Below are 24,586 nucleotides of genomic sequence, written 5' to 3'. Positions count from 1 at the left end.
GGTTGAGAAAATTAGGCTTAGGCTTATGAAACCAAAAAAAAATCCACAGGATAAAGTCAAAAATGCATTGTGATCAAGCTAAAACTAGGCTGTTTTTCTTCCTGAAAAGTTGACATTCTGGACATACAGCGATGATATACTTTATATAACCTACGCCCTCGTTTCACCTTTGAAAAAGAGATTTAGTGTGCATTAAGTAAATTCCAGTATTCAGGTTTTTCTTGTGTTTTTTTCCACCCCGCTGTCTGTGTGCTGCAGGATGGCTTACTGGTGCAGGCAGAGTCAGGGGGGTCGCTGTCGGCGCGGTAGAAGCCGTTCTGGCAGGGGCAGATGTTGGCTCCTCGGGCGCTGGTGCGACTGTTGGAAGGGCAGGGAATACAGGATCCCTCCCCGTATTTGGATTTGAAGGTCCCAGGGCTGCAAGCTAGACGAGAGGGAGCGAAAAAAAAAAAAAAAAAAAAGGACAATAAGAAAAAGGACGCTGTCACTGTCAATCTGCCGTAGAAACAAGCCGCTATCGCATCTGTCAAATCGAAGACAGTCAGGCTTGAGCTGACATTTTTAAAGCACCCTGTAAACCCAATATTTATGGAGAATATTTTTGAGATGTATGTGAGGAATGGCGCACAGTTAAGCTCGAATTCTTATCTATACGTTGGCGTCTGCTCTCGCATTTTCGCTCTCTCTAACAGGTGGCATTAATCTCCCCAAAAGAGAGCCGGGATGACAGCAAAGTTCCATGTTGGAAGCGGAAGAAAAGGAGGAGGAGAGAGATGAAGATAGACTGCTGACAGTAGATTGCTGTTGTCAGAAAACAGGGATTGAGAAAGCTTCTGAGAAAAGGGATACACCCTAAACCCATCAATCAGCGTCTGGTTGGTGCTAAGCTCTCCAAGCCACACCGCTGAATACAAACAAGGCCTCCAAATGCATGCAGAACAGCTCAATAATAAACCAATACATCAATTCAAATGGTGGGGCGTCAGACTCGACGCGAATTAGCCGAGGAGATTTATTAGAAAAATATACAAAGCGCCATAATCTTATACGATGTGTCCAAGCGATTAATTCAAATTCCAAGGTGTCAAGCTGAAGGTTGGCTGATATCTAGTCTTAGGGATAAACCAACATAAGCCAAGACTAAAGAAGGATTCAGATAAAGGGGATTAGCAGTAAAGGGTCTGGATATATCAGCCTCCAGAGCCCCAGATTTTACTGTTTGCCACATTCCTGACTCGCGGTGTAAAACCGGGGACTCTGGCAAACATCTGTCCTATCAGCGTGAGGGCTCATAAAACCCAGCCAGCGAGGGAGTGTGATTAACTAGTTAGGCTAAGTGGTCTTTCAGTTTGAACTCAAGTTCCACCCTAATTCCCAAGAATGCCACTTTTAGGGAAATCAGTGTAGCTAATGGCCCACAATGTAGCTCTAAAAACCATGCAATAAAAAGCCAAGGAAGATAAGATGAAAATGTAGGGTTTTTTTCTCCCTCTCATAATTCACAGAGACCTTAAGGCCCTGCACACTCTCTGATCTGATTTATTTTTTTCTATTACACACTGCATCATCATTTTCTTTTGTTTTGTTTGTTTTCCTTGCTTCTTTCAAGAGGCTGCTGAATCACCTCACTGTCTTGCTTCAATCCATTAACCTCTTTGGAGGGCATGATGATTTCCTTTTTTTGGATACACTAAGGTCTCCCTCCTTCCCCCTCTCTCTCTCTCTCTCTCTCTCTCTCTGTTCTCCCTTCCTCCTCTCCTCCTCTGCCTTCTCTCCATCTCATGCAGTGTTTGGCTGTGAGCAGCGGCGGGACTGAGGTAAGAAATGAAATGTCTGAGTGATTAATGTTAGCGTGGCAGTGTTGGCTCACGTTGGTCTGAGTGGTGTTAATGAGTGTGGCCGCCTGTAGATTAACTAACGGGAGGCCGAGGAGGAAATTACACTTCCTCATTGCAACCGCTGGCTAAAGCCCTAGAGAGCTTTTTATCAGGCATTGGCGGCAAGCTTTTAACCTTGAGCCGCCAAATGGCAATGAATGAGCTCTCCAGCGCATGTTCGACACTATTTCTCACGCCCAGGTGAGAGAAACGCTTCTCCTGTCTTTCTTTGCCTCTCTGCAGCCCCCCTCCCCCTCTCTTTCTCCCTTCCTTTTGGCCGCCGTTTCTGTCCCTGCCTTGGCAATTCACACCTCTTAACTCTCACAATCTCTCTTTCTCTCTTAATATCTCTCTTCCCTGGCCCGCGAATACCTTTCCTTCCCATTATCTGCTTTTTCCTCGTGCAAAATCTATTGGCTCTCTATTTTGTGCCTTCCCGCTATCTTTCTCTCCCTCCTGTCCTGCTCTCACAATATTTGTATGCTGCTCCTCTCTGCAACACCTCATTAATTCATACTCTCCTCCACCCTCCTTCACCCCCTTTCAGGAGCCACACAATAAATGCAGAGAAGAGGGCATAGACTGAGGTGACTTGCGCTGAGCATATAAAGAAGGTTTAGTTAAATAAAAGTCGAAATGTCTCTTAAATACACTTACCCTGGCACTGGGTATCGTCTGCAGACGGTTCGAACCCGGCTATGCAGGTGCAGGAGCCCACAGGAACCATCCACTCCCCGTCCCCGTTGCAGTAGAGCTTCAGGGGGACGGACACCTCCATGGCGTTGGACACACAGGCCCCCGGGGCGATGACTAAGGAGGTGGCCTCCGCCCCCGTGGCCGTCTCGGGGAACACGGCGAAATTGGCGATGGTGGTGGAGCACTTCCTGAAGAAAACCCTGACGGAGATGAGAGACATGCAGGCGCCGAGGTCCTGGAAGGCCAGGTAGAAGCCGGCCTTGGAAAGAGGGCCGAAGCTGCGCACTTTGGTGTTGATCCGGCCCGCCTCCAGCAGGGAGAAACTCTCGTCCGGGGCGATAGTGTCCACCTTCACGTAGGGGTTCTCCCTCCAGAGGGGGCTGGTGTCTGTGGCCGTGTCCCCCTCGGACTCGTAGTAAAACAGGTTAAAGGTCTCTTTACAGGAGCCGGGGATGTTGGGGATGCTGGCGCAGTCGCGGACGGAGAACTTGAGCTCCACGTAGACGCGCAGCACGCCCTTGCGTGGGATGAAGTCCGTCCGCAGCCAGTTGTTCTGGTTGGGCTGCCGGACGTTACACACCTGGTAGGTCCTGATGGGGCTCATGGAGTCGTCGTAGCCGCTCACCTCCTCCCACTGTGGAGGCAACAGAGAGGCACTGTGACAGAGGAAGACATGACAGCAGTGAAACTGGAAAAAAATATCCAAACTATACAAAATATGCACTGATGGAAGACTGATGAAAACAATGGGGAGAAAAGAGAAGGGTAAGCTGAAGTGTGAAATGAGACATTTTAATTCCTTATGTATTGATATTATTTATTTTAATGCAAGTAAGTTCCTATTCCTCCAGAAACTCATTTACTAATATTAATTACTACTGAGTCATATCAAATGCAGCGCAACCTAATCCAAAACAAGCACAGAGGGCATTCAAACAAGTGAAATGTTCAGATGTCTGAAACACTATATAAAATTCATAATCAAAATGCAAAACATGCACACACACGTTCATAAGCGTGTTCCGCACGTGTGCCCTGTGTGGTATAATTTGCAGCTAAAATGCTTTTAATTGCATGAATCATTCAGAAAATTCCAATCATTATGCACTATTAATAGAATATATTTTCCCATTAAGACATATTTCACGCATTATGCCTTATTTGACTAACGGGTCTGACTGTGATCAGATGTTGGCGGTTTGAAAAAATAAGGTACTGTAGTCCAAACCATCACAAATGTCTTGGTAAGACCTTTATCATGGAAGACCTACAGCAGCTAGTAAATAACCTGCAGACTGTGGCAGATCTATAGAAAGCACTGCAGTGCTCACACATATAATATTGCTCAAAACAGCCTCACCAGGAAAGCTGGTTTCTAAATAAGATATAAATTTGCTAGTTGTACTAAGAGATATGAGAGTATGCATTTTAAATGGAAACATTTCCCATATATCCAAGTGGTTATTCTATAATGCAAACAGTGAGTTATTTATTAAAAAGGCAAGTGCGATGTGCAATGTCATCATGGCAGCACTCTGGAGCACTTCAGGTTAAGTGGGATATATATATACATATATATTTTACATGCCTGCTCCTCCAGCACGAGTGCAAATATTTGCATCCCATCTGGTTAGTATGCCTAGGACTGGAATCTTCTCAGGATGTTTAGCTTTGAAAATTCAAAATAGTGATCTAAGGATGATGATATTCCTGTCTGTACATCAATATAAAATAAATCAGAGACCATTTGAATTCAAAGCTTTATTCTTGGGTAATAGTAGTCTGTGTGTATGGTAACTAACATTACAGTCTACCACTTGAGAGCAAAAGGTAGATCCAGATTATTAACGGGTCGCATTGGTCAATACATTTTGTCCATGAGGAAATAACCTTGCGAGAAGTCAATCTTTTTTGATTTTTTTCCCCCCTAATTCCCCTTTGGACTGAATGCTTAATTTCCATAACAAATGAGCTTCCCAGAAATTGATTATTTCAACTGGAAGAAAATAATGCATAACTCCACTCACGTCCCTTGAGCTCGCGCGCAATTTATTCCCAAACGATGAGTCCAAGAGTCAGCATTACATGTCGTAAATCAACGGCAACACGTTGATGCACTACCTGACAAATATGATAATTGCCGGCCCCAAACGTATGGGCTTGTCAGGCGGGAGGAGAAGGGCTGCCTCGCCTCTCCTGACATATGACTTCATGGATGCCGGGACATTCAGAGCCGGGCCTTGTAGGATACAAGAAGCCGGGCTGCCGGAGATCGTTTCCATGGCAACCCACCGTTTCCATTGACTGACTTTGCGCTCACGTAGCAAAGACAAATTACACTGGCCGGGAGTGGGGGAGGTCTGTCAGGCTGTTAGCCCCGGGGTCAAATTCATGTTGTTTTATTTTCTCGCCATTCCTATGGGGGGTATCAACTGAAAACCTTAATTCCTGCCTGTAATGCGCTCTTGGGCCCGGATTATAAAAGACACACATGCTTTCAATTATCAAGCCTTCTCTCATGGGGAGACATGCAAGGTATAGCCCGCCTAATAGCTTCTTACATACTGTGGGGGTTTGATTTGTTTGCTTGTGTTTGTTTGTTTGTTTGTTTGTTTGTTTGTTTTAGGTAGGGGTCCGATATGCACAGATTCTATAGATATACATATAGAGTTTTCTCATCTCAAAATTTTCTAAGTATGTGGTTCATTTCCAAAAGTGTCACACAGTGTGTTTCTCATTTGTTCTTAGTATCCAAGAAAACAAACATACACTGCGTAAACAAAGATATAAAACAGTGGGAGGTGTGTTGTTCAAGGCAGAGTGGGCTCTATTAACAAGCAAATGGAACAAATGCTGTGAGAAAAAAAAAAGGGAAGGCAAAACGAGCTATGGGTTCACACACACACACACACAAACAAACTCACCCCACTCTCCGGGAATGTGGTCCAAGCCAGCTCTGTGGTTGCCCACCGACTGTCCATTAGGGTTTCTGCAAATCAAGAGTAGGAGGGTTGACAAACTATAACTTGAATTAAGTGGTGGGAGGGAAAAAAAAACACACACACACACAAACAAATCATTACACAACATTAAGGACCACACAGAAGTCCTTTTTGCTTTATAAAGGATGCAGGTAAAACTTTCTCTCGCTCTCTTTCATAACCTCCTCCCACACACACACACACACACACACACACACACACACTTTTTGAAAGCCTTAGTACACTGTCAACCACAACATATGTGTGATGCCGCCTAATTAAAGCTCTCTCATCCCCAAAAAAGTGTGTGACACGTGCAAACGGCCCTTGTTTTCTCTATTCATTTGCGGTACTAGACATCCTCTAAGATACTGTCAGTAGAAAATATCCCATTAACTAGCGCAGGTTCAGAGAGGTCAAATAAGCTTGAGGAAATTTAATATATCCCATTTGGGGGGATGCTTTTACCCAAAGCGCTTGACAGAACCGTGAATTTCCCATCTGTGTGCATTACTGGAGGCCCGGGCGGTGTGTGTGCTCTCCGTCTTTGTGCGAGAGTCAACCGACTGAGATCTGACGATTCCTAGCCACAGGTGATCTTAGCTGGGTTTCCCCCCCCCCTCACCTGGCTGTTTACGACTTTGCGGCGAGGTGCGAGAGAGGGCGAGACAATCGGAGGAGAGGCAGAGAATAAACAGCGGTATCAATGGGCATTGTGTGTCAGGCTGTCAATCAGCTGTCATCTGTGTGACGGCTGAGCGAGTTCATTAAACCTGAAAAGGTGCATCTGAAGCACCGGCCCTCTTGATTCTCCATATACAGCTGTACTCCAGTTTACTGCCATTGTTCCGCTGTTGCTAAAGCATAATTACTTTTTTTTTCACGAGGACTCAATGACACGAGGCCTGCTGTGTGCCATTTGCTCACAGGTCGTTGTTAACTGTGCTAAAGCGAGGGGGTGAGAGGGTCTCCTTGGTAAACAAATGGCACTACCTGTGAAGAACCACCGTAGCAGGACTGCAAAATAAAGACACAACTAGGGCTGGGCAATGTTGACAAAATCAAATATCACGATATTTTAGACCGAATACCTGGATATCGAGGATGTGAGAAAATTTTGAAAATAAGTAATGATCATTAGTGATCAGTAATGTGCAATCAGTAATAAGTAATGTGGATATGATGATCAGGTGAAGCCAATCATTGTTTATTTTACTTTAGCCAGAACAGGCTAATAAGTTCAGAAAATTGGATCACTTTACTGTACCGCAGCCTTTAAGACCAGGAAGAAGTGACATCTAAGTTTCACAATATTAGGATAACCGAAATCCCAGACGATATCTAGCTCATATCATGATATCGATATTATACGATATATCACCCGGCTCTAGCCACACTAATGTCTTTCTAAGGAATGCAGCATTGCTTTGGTGCCATAATGGCAGCTGATATTTTGCCTATACATTGCTTTAAACACAGAAGACTACGCAGTCGACATGCAGTATATCCTTGGCTTGAGTGTCTTCTTCTTTGATTGAGCGAACAGATCACTAACTGGTCCGTTCACCTATAGCTGCAGACACTGAGCTGGAGGTAACTACATGTACAAGGGATCAGACTATCTATCAATAGTGACGGTCTGAACTACATGTGCATTAGAAACGCCAACGTCTTTTCATCATTCTTGAGGCTGGGGAATAATCCAATAATGAATACAAGTCTGTACATCCAGCAAGTTAGACGACATGCCCGCGCTGCTGATCCCCAGATCCAGCTCGTCTCTTGGGTGTCTGATCCCCCCCCCCCCCCCCCTTACTCCCAGCGCCCGCGGCCCACAGAGTCAGACGACACTCTGACAGCCTCAGATTTAGAAGTCTGCACTGACGCTCTCCTAAACAGGCTTCACCTGCCGGGTCACGCACGACACGAAGAGCACATGTAGGGGCAGCAGGGCGGCGTAGTGAGTGGGGAGCTCGCCCTGCACCCGTGGGACCTATAAGTTCAAGCCCTGCTTAAGTGTCTTTGAGAAAGACACTGAACCAGCTCCAGGTCGCAGTTCTGTAACTGACCTTTGACCTCCCTGTGGAGGAGGGCAGAAAGAGAATTTCCCTAAGGGGATTAATAAATCATATTCTTTTTACAATTATTATTATTATTAGCCAGCAGGAGAGAGTGGTAAATCCTAAATCTGAGTTATGTGTTGCTGTAATGCACTAAAAATACATGGTTTTCTTATGCCGAGTCTCTTATTACCAAAGTGTATTATTGACAACTCGCTGGTTCCCAGAAACTGGTTTAGATCGAAAAATATCCCATTTGTTCTACAGTTCCCATCTCCTGTTAAATTTACTGTGCCTGTGAGATTCCCTTGCTGCTATAACTCAAATCTGGCAATCCCCCCCTCCTCTCCCATAAAGCTGCAGCGGCGCTGGAGTCAGTCCACCCCTGGGGTAAGAAAACAACGCTCCAGTGGGAACTTGTCCTCAGAGCATCACCACCCGTGGCATTTACTGTTTTTGATCGCCGGAGCCAAAATGCCACACAACTCTGCATTCTCCCTGCGCTCTGGGAGCTCACACATGCTAATGTTTTATTCACTTTGTGAGAGCGGGTGCATCATGAAAGGGAGAACTCTCCTTGTATTACTCTGACACGCACTGCCAACAAGCAAACACATGAAATATTAAGAGCTGAACATCATCTTCAGTGATTGGAGGATGATCAAATATGTGTCTATAAATAGGCATACAACATTGGCATTTTGACTCAAAAATCTAACTTTTGATTTAACTTCTGAGGAGCCGAGCTTACAGCTACAGCAGACTAATTCTAAGCAACAGTTAATTTGTAGCTGAGTGCATCTCTCTCTGCAGAATCACATGTAATTACAGTCCAGTGTGATGCTCTGTTTGATGCTTGATGAGCAGTTTTTTAAACAAGTCAAGCTGACCTAATTCAATCTCTCCTCAGGGCCGCTTGCATCTGCTCTTACGGGTCAATAAATAATTATTCATGTTTACATTCTGATGTAGGCTATAGAGAGAAGGCAGATGAGGATGAGCTCTCTATTGATGTGGAAATTCACTATTGCTTTTGAACAATCACAAAGGCTGGACTGAAAACTGAGTATTAATGCATTTCCTTCAGTCACGCCTATGCTACATGACTCCTATAGAATGTTTTCCAAGTAGTAATCCATCTATTTTATGAGCTTTTAAACTGTACGCTAAAGACTCACTGTAAATTACATTAACACTGCATTGCTGAAGGTTTTACTGTAGTCTGTTGGTGAGAATGTGAGATTTGCAATCACTGTAGGCACTGCACATAAGAATGTACTTAAAGCTGCGATCCAAGTCACACCATCCATCATGCACAAACACTTGACAATCTGAAAAACAAATCTGAGACTCAAGCCATGTGTTGAATTCACTGAGTAAGCAGCTATCAACGACGTCCAGCTGAGTGAAAAGCTAGACCTCGCGCCACCTCCCTTCCCACGTTCAAACTCATCTGCCCTTCATGTTTATCCTCAGAGGACAAACATTAGTTAACCTCCGAGCGCTGAGTAACTGGGAGTTGTTGGGTTGGAAACAGGCTGATCATCGGGCCATGAGGGCCCACTGGGACTCGGAGGGCCGCTGCCGCTGCATTGATTTACTTGCTGACACCAGAATTGATGAGGGATCAAGCTGGCCACGGTCCAGGAGAAGCAGATTGGACAGGGAGAAGGAGGCAGGCAGAGAAATGTAGCTACAGCACACACAGAGGAGCGGCGTTGCTGGGATGCTGCTGGGTGTGAGTGAAGGCGCTGTGGTGCGGGTGGGCTGCTCCCTGAAGCAATACTCAGATAAACACAGCTTCAGGGGCCGAGGCGCGCTACTTGTTAAGCCATTGACCTTTAATTCACACTTGTCATCTAACATGTTTCACATGTGTGTCCTGTGGCGCCGCTGGGGCCGGGACTGATCCGCTCTAGTCTGCGTTCACAGCACTGTGTGGTACCTGAACCCAACGGCACCTTTGGTATTCATCATCATACGAAGGCGTCCAAGATGAATACCAATGTTTCTGTTTTACACCGGCAGGGGAGGGACGCCCACTCGGTCCGTGGTAAGAATCTACCCATGACGCGTGATGAGGCACCGCCGGTATTAGAGGTGTGGGTGAGGGAAGGTGGGGCAGGTGGGCATCCTCACTGAGCGGGTGGGTGTGACAACAAAAGGGACAATAGCAACAGGGCAGTCCCTCAGCCGCAATGGAAACACAGGGATGTCATCGGGGCACACACACAGACACACACACACACACACACACACACATATGGAATGGGCTGTGCTGCGAGCGCTGTTGATACATGTGTGCATTGATTACAGTCATACAGTACAAAGCAAATTGATACTCAGCGGAATTGCCAATTTAACAGAGCGGGTCCGCATTACACTAACAGCCTTGATTAACCCAAACATGAATTAAACACTGTTCACACCGAGGCCGTTTCACCACCCAAAATACAGTCTGATCTGCTGTGTGAACTGATGGAACAGACTCGCCCCCGATGAGATTCAACTACTGAAAATGTCAAACGGCGTGAAACAAAATGCTCACTCTTAACTTTTCATTCCTACACAGGGTTTTTCTTCCTGACAATGGTAGTTTTATTTTCAAACATCCAATCCAGCCCGAACAGCCCATTGTGCATCTTGCGGGAGGGAAAAGTACTCGTAAAAATGTAAAATGGCACAGCCTACCTTCTACAGCCAGGACCACGGGGAGAAGGAGGCTGCATACCCACAGCAAGTAATCCATTGTCATAAAACAGGGTCTTGCAACATGAATAAAGGTGTGTAGACTGGACCCTTCCGATGGAGACTCAAACACAGACCGCCGCAGCCGAGCGTTTGCTTACACTCCCAATTCTCATGTCTTCAGTCAACATGAGGCTTATTACCGCCCCATTCCACTAAATCCAAACGCGTCAAATAACCAAGCGCTTTTTTATCTTTCCCATTCAAATGATGCTGTTATTCCACGGAGTTATGAACGCGATGCCACGGACCACTAGGCTACACTGCGCCCTCTCTCATTCTCTTTATCTCACTTTACCGACACCGAACCACTGTCCGAGGGCGCATCTCTCGGTCCCTGCTCTCGCCAGGTAAAAAAAAATCAAAAAGCAGGTGAAAAAAACGTTTCTATCCCCCAAAATCTCAGTAATCCACTTTGCCAACTCCGCGTGTAGCTGTTGCTCCTCCAGGAATGAATGTGCGTCGGAATGGCAATTCTGGGACAGAGAGGCAGAGGGGGCTGGGGGCTTCAGCGGCGTCAAGTTGGCCAGAATAAAACGCAACACTTCCGGTCATGATTTTCAAAATAATAGCCCTATTGACAACAGTCACAATGTTTTTGAGCAACACAAAGCACAGAAGTGTAAATACAGAATGGCTCAGATATACGGAGGATTTCATTTCATTGCTTTATTTATTTCATTTTGTAAATGAGAATGCAGTAAAAATGCAATAGAATAGCCTTTAGGCACAATTGTTACAATGTCACAATGCGACTTTTTTTTCAAGTTCAAGTCATCAAATAGCCCATAAAATAGACACTCTTTCATCAGGAAATTCCATGCACCATAATACAATTCAACAAACAGTATAATTTTACTCGAAATGTTTTCGAAATCATTTATTTGTTCTCCACACCCCAATATTAAACAGCTTTCTTTTATCGAGTGAGACATTTTACGCCTTTATTTTGAAGGCAAAGCCGCCATATTTCCGGTCTTGTTCTGGCTGTCTCTGTCTGGCTTGACGCAGCTGCCGGGGGCGCGCGGAGGATGGTAGGGGATGGTGGGAGGAGGCTCGCGGGCCAGCAGACAGAGGCAGCCACTAGCCCACGGTGTTGATCTCCCCCGGCTCCAGGTAACACCCGCATGGACGGTTCAATTCACCCGAACAAAATCTGGATCAATTCTGGCATTAAATGGACTGTGGCTGCATTGGCGGCGAATGTCAATACGCTTTGATTTCAATGGATAGACAGCGCCTCCCGCGGGTTATTGAGTGGTTTGTGAGACTGATACTGCATAGCCCACTGTGATTTGAATTACACGACCGAGGGGGACAATGTGTTTCAACAAAAGCGGATTCTCACCTATAACTTTCCCTCACAAAAATGAACTACGGCAAGCCTATAATAAATTTCATGGGATTGTTTAAGGATTCAATACAAATAGCCTATCACTAAGAACTATAAGTCCCTGTAGGAATAGCCTATTATAACTTGGGTGTGTTATTATGATGCCAAGGGATATAAAAATAATACCATTAAGGTACGATAAAACCACTGTAAACTCACCACCGAGTACTACACACACTACAAGTCCCTATAGGCATATTACAGGAATATCATGAGTTTTCTTTGGGGTTACTATGAAAGGAGATATTATTAAGCAAAGGGATATCCTCAAAGCAAAGCAGTATCTCCTCGCTGCCACCTCCACCTCCATCACTTTCTGTCATATTTGCCCTTTTGCAGTCTGTCTCTCCCTCGCTCCCCTCTATTTAACGGGGCTTTCTATTGCTCTGCGGGTCTTTGCCTTTATTTCCTCTCTTTTCAGGTCCTTTACCAAACGGACCCACCCAGTCTTTTTGTCCCTCTCCAGGCTCCGGTAGAGAGTGTGCTCATGGCTGGCAGGGCGAAAAGGCTGGCAGGGTATAGTCTTCAGACAAGGCTCCCCTTCACACTGCTAATTCATCTGTCTGCTACACCCCCCACCACCCACTCATCCAGCACCCCCCCCCCCACACACACACACACCCCACCACCACCAACACCACACACATACAAACTCCTCACACCCCCACCCCAAAACCTCCCTCTGTGCCACAAACTCAAGACGCCCTCCCCAACCCTTACCCCCCCCCCCCCCCACCCACCCACCACGGCCCCAGCCCCAAATCTTCACCCATACCCCCCTCCCCATATCACCCCCCACCCCCCTTTAAGACCCTCTGAGCTCATACCACCCCCTCCCCCCCCCCCCCCCCTCCAGCTCCTTTTGTCCCCCTGGCTTTGTGCGCTAATTAACTACAGTTCAGTTCCCAGCAGGCTTGGGTCAGCCTCCACCATTGAAACCAGTGATGGACAGCTCTCTTTAACCAGCGCAACTATATTGAAACTAAGGCCAAAAAAAAATAAATACAAAAAAAAATATGACAGTGTCCTTCATGGCAGAATCAATAAGGCCATTGTGAATAGGTCACACATACAGCGAAGCAGAGGGAAGCTGTTTTGAACAGTTTTGGCACGGTCCAGATATCAGCGGGTGCTGCTGCTGTGTGGGTCTTTTCTATTTGCTAAATGTCCTTCATTGACTGTACAGCTTTCTTTTTTTTTTGTGTGTGTTTGTGTTTTGAAAGGGGGGCTATTAAGAAATTTAATGAGAGTTTTGGACAAAATCTGTTTGTGACAGCCCTTAAATTCCCTGTTATTTTGAAACACAGTGCAGGAAGAGGAATCCTCCAGTTCCATTTCCGCTTGTATTCAGGCCATTATGTTTGCTTTGCACCTGGGGAGAAAAATAGGTGCTTTTGTGTCTGTTTGACTGCCAAAGGGCCCCATACGATACTCTGAAACGATGCCTTCAAGTTCCTCTGCTTCTCCGAGTGTTGTTAGCGAGCAGCCTCTGACCCCTCCGACATGATGGAACGGCAGTCAAAGTCCCAAGCCTCACAGTTGCTGACTGCACTGAGATTGCGTGCTTGAGTTGTTGCTGCGACAGGTGGAATAAAGAATCGCTGCTCCGGAGAGTCTTCCCGTCCTATTGCAGATGAGAAATCAGTCCTCGGGCTCAGGGGGGAAAATACATATTTTACAGAGCATGGAGAGGAGACAAGAAGAGCCCAGGATGAGGTGGAGGGAATAAAAAGTAGCTCTGTGGGACAGTGGTGTTAAGCTGACAAGAAGGGATGACAGAGCATCTCCACAAGCCCAGACCGTCTCCTGCAAACTACTGGTGAATTATGGAGTTGGTCCAATCCTCTACTTGCTGTGTGTGTGTGTGTGTGTGTGTGTGTGTGTGTGTGTGTGTGTTGTGAGCTTGTGCATGTATGTATACACACACATATGAGAGTTTGTGTGCATGTACATCTGGATGTATTTGTGTTATATCTGTGGCCACTTTCTTAGTTTTTTTACATGAATGCAGCCATTTCCTTACTGGTGTTTCAGGCTTATGTTTTCTTTCTTTCTTTCTTTCTTTCTTTCTTTCTTTCTTTCTTTCTGTCACACATTTAAAAACATATCATGTAAGCGTGAGAAGAACAAGCTAACATGAAAAACATCAAATACAAGTATATTCTTCCTAGATGCATCATTTATAAAAACAAGTAGTGCTACAGCAGGGAACAGATGGGTTACATAAGCCAGCCCCTTATAAGAGGATGCTTTCCAATAAACTCTCTTTAATTCTGCCCATGAATATCAATAGATTCTGGATATTTCTAATGTTAAGAGGCAATTTATCCCACTTCAGAGCTCCAGTATACAAAAATGAAACCTTACTCATCATGGACTTGTACCCACAAAGATTTAACTATGCTTGCACCACATGACATTCGTAACAAATTCACCAACCCATGGTAATTATACATTACTTACAAGTTCCATACAAGAATCATGTTGGATTTCCACTAAAGCTTCTATATCAGGACATAAGAGTGAGAATACAAAAACAACAATGGCAAAGCTGCTAAAAAAAAAAATCAAGCCATAAAACAAAGAGAATCAAATCTTATCACATAGACCAAAACAAAAATGTAGATTTTCTGTTTTTTGTTTTGGTTTGTTGTTTTTTTTGTTTTTTGGGGGGTGCTGCTGATGTGAGACAACCAAAATATGATCTGTCGACAAACACAGAGAAACAAAGTTAGTGAGGCACACACTGACAGATAATGAGGGAGAAACAATCAGGGAAAAAAAGACTTTGCCCAATGAATCCTCACATAATTCTGCATATATTTGAATATCTGTCATTGTGCGAGTTCCTCGTTTGCTAACAAGGCCAAAATAAAGAGTTCAGTCTCGTCGAGAGCATCCACCGAGACAAGACGTGGAATACTGCAGCAGTGCCGTTTTGCTTCATTGATTGGCAAAATAATGATACATGATTATGTTCAGAGAGGGAGTCGGTTGCTGGCTGGCGCTCGAGGGCACGGAGACTGCTGGGCTTTTCACAAACTGCTGTCAGTGCGCTGCTCTGTGCCGCGCGCCACTGATTGATTAAATATGAATTGGTGTTGGTTTGGCAACCTCATTGTGTTTGTCTCACTGAAACCGGCCCTGAATCTACATTACTCATGAAGCTGTCAGTGTCAGCCACGGCACCAGGTTGGGCTCGAGCTCAACCAAATGTCAGTAGTAGTTCCCATGACACCTCCACTTCACAGCTAATCAGTAGGAAGTTGTCAGCTATTTTGCCGCCGTGCCTATAGGAGCTCGCATAATGGGGGAGCTCGCGGAGGCTTCAGCAGCCCAGGTAACCCGCGCTGCGAATGAGGAGAGCCCGCTAGTGAAATAATGAGTCCTCATCCACAAAATGAAGCAATACACAGCAAAAACTAATTAAAAACAATTCCATTTTAGTAGGGCTATACAGTTTTTCAGCAGAAGCCTTTTTCCTTCAGAATTATTCACAGGAGGCGTTATTGATGATTCGCCACATTCGGCAATTTTCCCACCATTCTCCTCCTCCATTATTCATCCCCCTCTACTTTTTAATCTCCTGTGAGCTGACTCAGAACTCCAGTTCCATTCGGAGACTGTGCCTCCTCTATGCTCATGTCTGTAGCATTGATTAAATGGACCCCAGTGGGCTAGGGATTACATTGGGGTCTATTTGAAATGGCATTTCTACGGTGTTTTTCCATTACTGAGCATAGTATTGGAATTTAGATAAACTGGGCCTGGGTAGGCTTTGTTGATTTCTGAGTTTATTTGCCTGGTTCACTTGGGGTCCATTTGCTGCAATTTAACAATTACTGGCTTTGGCTTGTTTGCTAATTTTCTATGTTCACGTCCCTCACCAGCCGAGACTGCGAGCCAACTGGGCTCCCACAGGAAGGCAGGGGAGAGAAAAAGAGGAGTGGTGGAGGCAGAAAATGAATAGAGACAATTGTGTTTTTCATCAACTGAGATGGAGCAAGGAAATGATCAGATGGGACTGAGACAAATTAGATAACAGGCGACTGAGATTGAAAGACGCCTGCTATGCCGCTCTTTGTGTTTTGTAAAAGTGATATGTGGTTCTATTTTTAAGTTGATCACACAGCCTGTTAATGAATAGTATAGTTTCATGGTGAATTATATAGAGAGATGGTTTCACTCTTTCTTGCCTAGCAGCCCACAGCAGGTCAGAGCCTCAGTATATTCACACTGTACACCATTGACTGCAGAAGCAGTGCTGCTAGCAATTACATTATATATTTATACATTTCTGGCCATACTGCCATTCTTAGTCTCATGCATGCAGGTACTAATGTGACATTCAGAGCTGTTTCTACTGGTGGGATGAACACTCGCTAATGCTTAATGCCAAGAAAACCGACGGCGTTTGACCCCTCGTCGAATGCGATTACCCATGAACACACAGCGAGCAGCTCATGCAGGTATGTGGGCGTGTATACAGACAACAGGCTGACGTCAATTGTCCAGGTAAGTGGTGACTGCTGCAGGATCCAACGGCATCTCCACTTCCCCCACAGGTTGAGTAATTGGTGTCATCCAGTCGGTTTTCGCTTCTCACACTTCTCATTTGTAGTTAAAACTGTCTTGTGCTCTGGTATCCCCGCTTGGTTTTTTGGCAACCACATTCCAGCGAAAGGTCCACACTTTAGCAGAGTATTTCTTCACCCTGACAGCCTGCAAAATGATGGGAGTCAGGCAGCGTCCTCCACTTCAGGTTCTCCTCAAGCGGACAAATTATCAGGCGGGCCCAGAAGACTGGTGCAGAGCCCACTCATGTGTTCCCCGCAGGCTATAAGTTCAACCAGCGCAGGAAGTCCTGTGCCCCTTTCCATTAAAACCCTGAACACCAGATGGCCAGGTCAAGCCCAAAGGCTAAGAGGGGCAGACCGTAAAAATGTCATGTATTTTTTTGCATTGGTGATGATTAGGCAACAGGGTTATATGATGCAATGTATGTTCTTTAATGCAGCTGATAGAGTATGTTCCTCTGGCACTCAAGTCAATCCAATCCTCCATCATTAACACAAACCAGTTAGAAATCTATTTATAGTCTGTCCCACCTACCACACACTAATATTAGTTCTGCGTTCCCCCCCCCCCACAGAACAACACTTCCTAGTCCTGTGGTCCCATTAAAAGGGCATCGCTTCTCCCCCGGAGACGCACCTAGTACAAACCGGTGAGCCTCAGCTTGATGAAAAAGGCAGAGCGGTCAATCTGCGGGTCGAAGGCCCTGTGAAACATCTTCATAATGAGGTCAGGGTGATGCTGTGCGTGTGCCCCCCCTGTGCGTATGAGTCAAGTGCCTTAAGAAAGGTTCATTTCATGTACGAGTGGATTAGCCGGACAAAACCCCTGGGACGAGTGCGGGCGGTAATAAATTACATGTACCAGGGCGATGACGTGTATTCCGCAGCCAAATTTAAAGGTATGTTGACGATCAGTGCTTGTGACTGCTTGCCGCCTCTGAGCCCTCTGCTTCTCCTCATCCCTGCGACGGGTGACACAGGGGAAGGAGAGGGGGGAAGGTTGGTTGCTACACAAACTGAAATTTGGGTTGGGGACTGTATAATTCTATCTGGCATGAGGACACGGGGAATATCACATCACGTTGCAACCTGCTGTATGCTGTGTGCTTCAGGAGGTATGCCTCCTGATGCCTTCACTGGATGTTCATTTACTTATGGAACTGGAGCGCCTTCTAGTGTCGGATGGGCTTAGTGCAATAACTAAACTCCCAGTGTTGAGTCATAGGCTGGAGGGCAAAGGACTGTTTGTATAGTCAGCCATAGGCTCTAAATAAACTGACCAGGGCCTTGTCCAATGAGAAGTACCCCTGTATACAATGCTGTGATGTTATTTGTAATGACCATAGTACATGAAGAAAATACAGGGGGTGAAGGTAGTGTAGTGCACCCAGGCCTGTAATGTTAGAAGCCCACAGGGGTTATGTATATATTAGGGGGGGTTATATATATATTATATGTATATTTCAGGGTAAAAACTGGACCTTCCCCACCTGGCAGGACAATTAATGTTTATTAATTAATGTCAATTAAAAGCAACACTTTTCAGGTTTCTTTCCCTAATCTAACAACAGGATATAATGCATATATAGCAAATGATATACCAATGCAGCACACTTTTCTTTTCAGTATTTCTGTGATTATATAACCTCAGACTGATATAGTGAGTGGATATTGTTCACCAGAACCAATGCTAAATGCTTTCCTGTAAACTCTCAAACGCGTTAAAGCTAAAAATGGTCTCTACCCAAGTTTGGAAGAGCAATGGTAAGACTCACTGTCACTGCTGCCCTCCTCAAGAAGTCAGGGGCAATGACAGAGAGTATAACAACCTCTGCAGAAGAAGGGATAAACATAATTATGGATTACGCAGCTTTGAGCTGTTGAAGAGGACCAATAGTTGAACCGCACCACCAATATGCTGCGCTGTGCTATTCATCTGTATCAGCCTGCATTCTATTCAAGAATCTATTTTCTTTATTTTATGAAATGAACCTCATACACCACAAAAAAGACAAAGGGATGTGGCTGTTGCTGCAAGAAATTCACACATCTCTTCACTTTCATGTTGCTTTTGGTTAGACACGACTCGGAGGTTAAATCAGGCAGACTCAAAATCTTCCTGTTCGCTGTAATACAATCTTTTCTCTTTTGGAAATGGACACCTAAAGGCCTTGGGTGATCAGTTAGGCTCCATTCAAAACTTCCAGCTTGATGAACACACCAGGAGACTGAATTTATTTGACTCTGTCTGTCAGACTCACAGTCTATCAGCATGACACAGAGCGAATAAATCTGGAATATATATGCGTCACTGTTGGGCGATAACTCGTATCGTCAAAATGTAGATTCTTCAGGAACTAAGAAAAACAGCCTTGTTTTCAGACTGACCGGCATGTATTTCTGAGTTTATCCAATGGGGTTTGAAAGGGTTTCATAAGACTAAGGGCCACTGCATTTTCTCAAACCATACAGGAACCATGTGATCCTTCTGAGGTTTTCACATGACAACAGTGAATATATACATACATCGTGTGTTTGGGATGGAGTGTGTGCATGTGCATGTATGTGTATGGGTCCTCACACTTTTAAACAAGATAAAAGCTGTGTCTAATAGCCCTCTCTAAAGCTCAAGACATGCTGGACATTGGGCTGACGCAGATCGAACACTACTTAACAAAGATGGGCTCATGCAAGCCACCGGAGGATCAAAAGCACATCTCATGGCATGAAGCACAACACTCTGAGGGCCCTTCTGAATCAATTTCCCTGCACCTCAGAGGAAATTCCTGAGTATCTACTGAAGATTTCAATCTATTATTGATTGTGTGTGTGTGTGTGTGTGTGTGTGTGTGTGTGTGTGTGTGTGTGTGTGTATGCCCATGTATGAAAGAAAGAAAGAAAGAAAGAAACCAGTTTATGCTGCCACAGTTCCTAGGTATCCAACTTTTACAGTGTCACTTGTTTTTCCAGCCTTGCTGCTCAGGCTCAGCTCCTGGTTCAGTGCCTCTAAGTGTATTCTTTTCCTTTGCCTTGCTCACACTATTTTCCCATTGCACCGAGCTGTAGAAAGCAGACAGCTACTGTAACTGGACCACAGAACCAGGATGGTGCTGAGGATCTCTGCTGGGAGTTGTTGGCCCATGTCTGCCCACATCTCTAATCCCTAACTCTATGGCTGAAACTAGCTACTGATATTTACTGCATATTCCGTTTTCATGTACCAAACTACCTGCTTCATGCACCAAAGTAATATGTTGATCTATTCATTTTGACATTTGATTTTGATTTGCTGAAAAAATGCCATATGTATCATATTTCTGGACATTTCTGTACATGCTTGGGACACAAATATATATTCTCACTCACACTATACTGAAATATAATCACAGTCATGTGCGCAGTCACATTATCTATCATCGATGTGGAACTGGTGAGGCTTCAAAAGCTTGTAAATGGAGTCTGAAAAGGCTTACATCTGTAACAGCCAGAATGTTGGCTCTGGAAATTGGAATCTGGCAGTAGTAAGGTTATTTTTTTCTGTTTGTTATCTATGCTTTATGAGTTATTTCTATATTTTTAACAGGAATAATGAACTAATTTGATAATGGAAGCCATTAATACCACTTCAACAACTACTGGCAATAGATAATTGTCAAATAGCACTTAGCCATTCATTCATTTTCTTCACCTGCTTGTTTCTTCTCAGGGTCACAGGGGGCTGGAGCCTATCCCAGCATGCACTGGGCAGAAGGCAGGGACAGGTCACCAGTCCATCACAGGGTTAACACAGATAGACAGGCAATCACACACACTCACATTCAGGCCTATGGGCAATTTAGAGTCTCCAGTCCACCTGAGTTGAATGTCTTTGGACTGTGGGAGAAAACAGGAGCAAGAAGAAGAACTGTCGCAGCTTAATTCGTCTTTAAACCAAGGTGCGTGAACTGGAGATAACTAGAATAGGAAAAAAAATCAGGGTTACATGAAAAAAGAACAAGGGAGCTTAAACACCTATCTAAAAACAGGAGCAGCCAGAGGAAAGTGCACACAGAAAGGGATGTTTCTGCTGTGAGGTCACAGTCCTAACACTGAGCCACCATGAGGCCCAACATTTAGTCACCCTATAAACAAAACATTTATCATTGATCTGTCTACAAGCACCTGGCATATACTTCAGAAGTTATTTTTCATGAGCACAAACCACGCATGTTTCAAATGTTTTTATTGTGAAGCATCATCTTTCATGCAGATACAGAATGACACGCCACATGCTTCTAATGTATAAAGCAATGTTAATTAAGAATGCTTGCTAAGTCTACTGATTCGCTACGTTCTCTCCGGTACAATGCAGCATAATGTAAATAAGCTAACATTTTGTATGGGTTTTGAATCCTTTCTAATGTGATTCCGTATTAAATGAGCAAACCGATAACCAGCAACAAAGCAACAGCCGTGAAATGCTGGCGCTCCTGCTTGGCCGTACAGCAGCACTCCCCTCCCCGCTTTGGAAGAGGCTGCTTTCCACTGTCCACTCACCAGCTGCAGCTCTGAAGAGCCACTGGTGTGCTGATCAGTGTGATGCAGGACACACTCCAGCAGGCATTAATGTCTCTCCAACTGTGTCACTCCCCGTAATGGACACTGTGATGGAGGCATGCTGCTGGCTGAGTTCAAATGAAAGAGAACCTCTCTGCTGGCCTCCTTAATACATCGACCCATCGCAAGCATGCGCACGTAGATGCACTCAAAAAGGCATGCAGGTACACACACACACACACACACACACACACACACATTTGAAAATGAATGCAAAATGCACTCAGTTAACATTGAAAGAATACATTTAAATGTCAATTTTGTTTAAAAGTAATTGGATTCATGGTTAGAAAAATGCCAGCATCCCTGTTATCAGTCCTGCATTACTGCGTGTAAATAATGTCCATTCATTAACAGCCCTCGGTAATAAAAAACAACCTCTTTTCTCCATCCACTTTAATGGAGAGTGAGCCCTGAATACTGACCTATGTATTTCCAAGGTGCCAGTTTTTACACCGGCAATAACAAAAAAACCTTCAAATGAGAAGGATGCAATTAAGCTCTCACGGTGAAATAGCACACAATTACTCAAACTTATAATGAAATTCATTAGCAGCCATAAACCATGGAAATACTGCAGATGAATGGGTTAGCCAGTGGCGCGGCTTAAAGCTCAAAAGTGCAATGCTGGGAGAGTTGAGGTAGCTGTGTAACTTGGTAACAAGAGAATTGTTATTGGATACTAATTCACTGTTTGGTATTTGAAAGGAACATCCTTGGATATTCACAGGCAGAACTGTGAGAAGCCGTGGGAGTTGTTCTCAACCTTTCTGTCAGACACGCTGCAATAGGCCTATTCACTCCTGTTGTTCATTTTGCAAACAATACAAGCATAAGCAAATAATTTACAGCTGAAAAATAGCTTGAAGACTCCGCATGCACTTAGTTAGCGCTCAGTCAGCCAGTTATGAGCGAGGGTGTTTTCCATGCAATGCAAAAATAGACAATAGAGACAAACAGAGCTATTATTTGGGTGATGCTGGTGCCACAGGTGTTGCTATACTGAGTCTAGACTGCGCTTCAGTTGGAGGCGCGACTCTTTTATGCAGCCTCCACTGGCATAAGTGAAGAAAGGAAATGAGCACACCGGAGAGCCGAATGCAATGCAATCCTTTTGACACGCTCACTGACATCCATTCTTATATGATACTGTGTAATCATAACGGATAATTTCCACAAAGATTACTCGTGACACACTCTATAAAGCAAACGCGTACAGTGATGCTAAATAAAGAAACAGCCACTGTTGCCTTAGACTGGCTGTTGAGGGCGTAACGTCGCAATTAAGGGCTTTGGGTCTCACTCACTCCGATGCAGAAGCCTAATTATCGTGCGGCTAAATGGAGTCAGCAGCCGGAATATGTCAGCTTCCTGCCAGGGCAATATTGGAGCCCCCTGCATTGGGATTAAAAGCTGTGATTGAATTACATACCACCAGGGAGGGAGGTGACAGAGGGAGACAGAGGAACAGGGCAGTGGGAGGGTGTGTGTGTGTGTGTGTGGGAGGGGAGAGGAGTGGGGGAGGGGGGGGGGGGGGGGGGGGTGCAGCTTGAAGATACAGGAGACAATCATTTGGGTGTGTGCAGCCAGACAAAACCATGAATTTTCTGCTCTGTGGCATAAGCTCTGTCAGTGATTGATTGCACCCATAATTCCCCCCGTCCCTATTCTTGCCTGTCTGTAAATACACTGTATAGGATGAGTTTCTGGTCGGGCCTACCTATGCTCTCATTAGCCGTCCAAACCTCAGCATGTCAGTTATAACTTCAACTCTTCCCTATACACATATAGAAATATTCCCCAGTAGAAGGCTAATGCAAACATAAAGCACCCCCTTGATTATTTAGGCTTTTGATGTGCAGTGGAGGAAAAATATTCATGGAGGCTCTAAAGACTGCACTGTTTTAAAGTATTCAAGCCTAATAACATGCCTGATGACTCACGTGCGTTTAACACAGGAACATAAGGTATGGCGGAGCAATATGTGAGTCAGTCGAAATCGGCGCATCTTGTCGAGATATTTTTACCCTTATTTCTATTCCATTAATTTATTCCCTGTCTGGCAGCCGGTAGGCTACTGGCTGCAGATGTGATGAAATAAGATGTAATAGGATTCTGCTGATCACACAGCACAGCTTAGATTGGGCTGGATGTAGGGAAATGATGGGAAATAACAACAAAAATAACAACATCATACCATACCAATATCGTACCATATTGCACAGGATGCATTGGTCCCTATGTATTATGGCCCCTATGTATATATACCAACTTTCTCCAACAGCTGGAACTAAAAGCCTACTAACATTTGCTAAATTCATTTGCTAAACATGACTCCTCAGTGGCCAGTTGCTTGAAGCATGGCATTGTGTGTTTTTGGCTGAAATAAACCATCCAAATATGAAATGTGCTCTTTTCTTAGTATTTTTCATGTATTCACTTATGTGTAGTGGCAGGGGCATCAAACATCTCCCTTCATATTTATCGCTATATGGTAAAAAATGACTAAATAAAAAGCTAAAAATGATATGATAGATAAAGCAACTAATGAGAATAAGAGCAACATATATGCTACACTTTGGTGAAATCAAACTTTTATTTTCATTGTGAAATAGGTTGTGTACTCCAACAGACAGGTGCCACAATTACTGATACGCTTTATTGCCTTATTGTGCTATTCACTCATCCACAGTTATTGGCACCATTTGTTGCCTGTTCTCTGAGCAATCGCAAATGAGAGATAGGATGTAATTTTTTACATTTTCGTGAAGGTTTATGACTTCATGTACTCAGCAAGACCCCTTCTGTTGTTTGTCTTTGACTTGGGATATTTTTATATACGCTCCCACTTCATATACACACTCAGGCCATAGGTGATGGCTCCAGGGTCACAGCAATCTGAACTTTCATTTTCACACTGAATGGATGGCGGTCTTAGAATGTGGAAAAGTAATAGAATGGAGGATGAAGAGGTATAGAGTCCCTGTGGATTAAAAGATAGACATGGAGTATGATGGTAATGAAAGAGTGTGTGTGTGTGTGTGTGTGTGTGTGTGTGTGTGTGTGTGTGTGTAAATGAGAGAAAGAAGGGTAAAGTGGAGGAAGTGGAGATGGAGAGAGGGCAGAAGGTTGCAAAATCTGATGCTCCAGTGATGAAGAGAGAAAGAGAGACAGAGAGAAGTGGGGTGGGGAGAGAGAGAGGAGAGAGAGAGAGAGAGAGACAGAGAGAGAGAGAGAGAGAGAGAGAGATAGAGAGAGAGAGAGAGAGGTGGGGTGAAGAGAAAGTCTTTGTGGCTCTCAGCTCTCCAGTACACAAAGACGGGAAGTCGGAGCAGCTCTCACGCACTCAAGCGCTGAAGATCAAGTGCCAGATAAACAAACTACAGGATGGAGGGAAACACGACGGACACAGATCTTCTCACTTTTCCTCTCTCGTTCATCTTCTGAGGAAGAAGAGGAGAACCTCAAACTGAAGGTGCGTTTTCACTTACAGAGGTGAACTTATCCTAATAACTCTTTTGCATGTCGGATGGATAAATGAACCAGTTTAGGTTTTCAGCATAAACATCACATCACTGCTAATTGTTATAAGTGAGTGCTAAGTAAAGGCTGCCTGGCAACGATGGTCAGAAGAGAGATTTGCATTTATACTGATATG

General features: G+C 44.6%; 1 protein-coding gene across 1 annotated transcript in view; it reads right to left on the bottom strand.

The window, feature by feature from the left end:
- Positions 1-10,437, bottom strand: part of ephb3a (eph receptor B3a) — a 28,782-nt gene extending 18,345 nt beyond the window's left edge. The window contains exons 1-4 of the mRNA XM_071917674.2: positions 10,306-10,437; positions 5,498-5,562; positions 2,535-3,207; positions 269-424 (exon numbers count right to left, since the gene is read on the bottom strand). Coding sequence (XP_071773775.1) covers positions 269-424; positions 2,535-3,207; positions 5,498-5,562; positions 10,306-10,369 — 958 coding nt within the window. The 5' untranslated portion in view covers positions 10,370-10,437. The remainder of the gene's footprint in view (positions 1-268; positions 425-2,534; positions 3,208-5,497; positions 5,563-10,305) is intronic.
- Positions 10,438-24,586: the final 14,149 nt, after the last annotated feature.

Source organism: Centroberyx gerrardi, chromosome 13, assembly GCF_048128805.1.
Source record: "Centroberyx gerrardi isolate f3 chromosome 13, fCenGer3.hap1.cur.20231027, whole genome shotgun sequence".
NCBI lineage: Eukaryota > Metazoa > Chordata > Actinopteri > Beryciformes > Berycidae > Centroberyx > Centroberyx gerrardi.
This window is presented reverse-complemented; position numbering and strand designations above follow the sequence as displayed.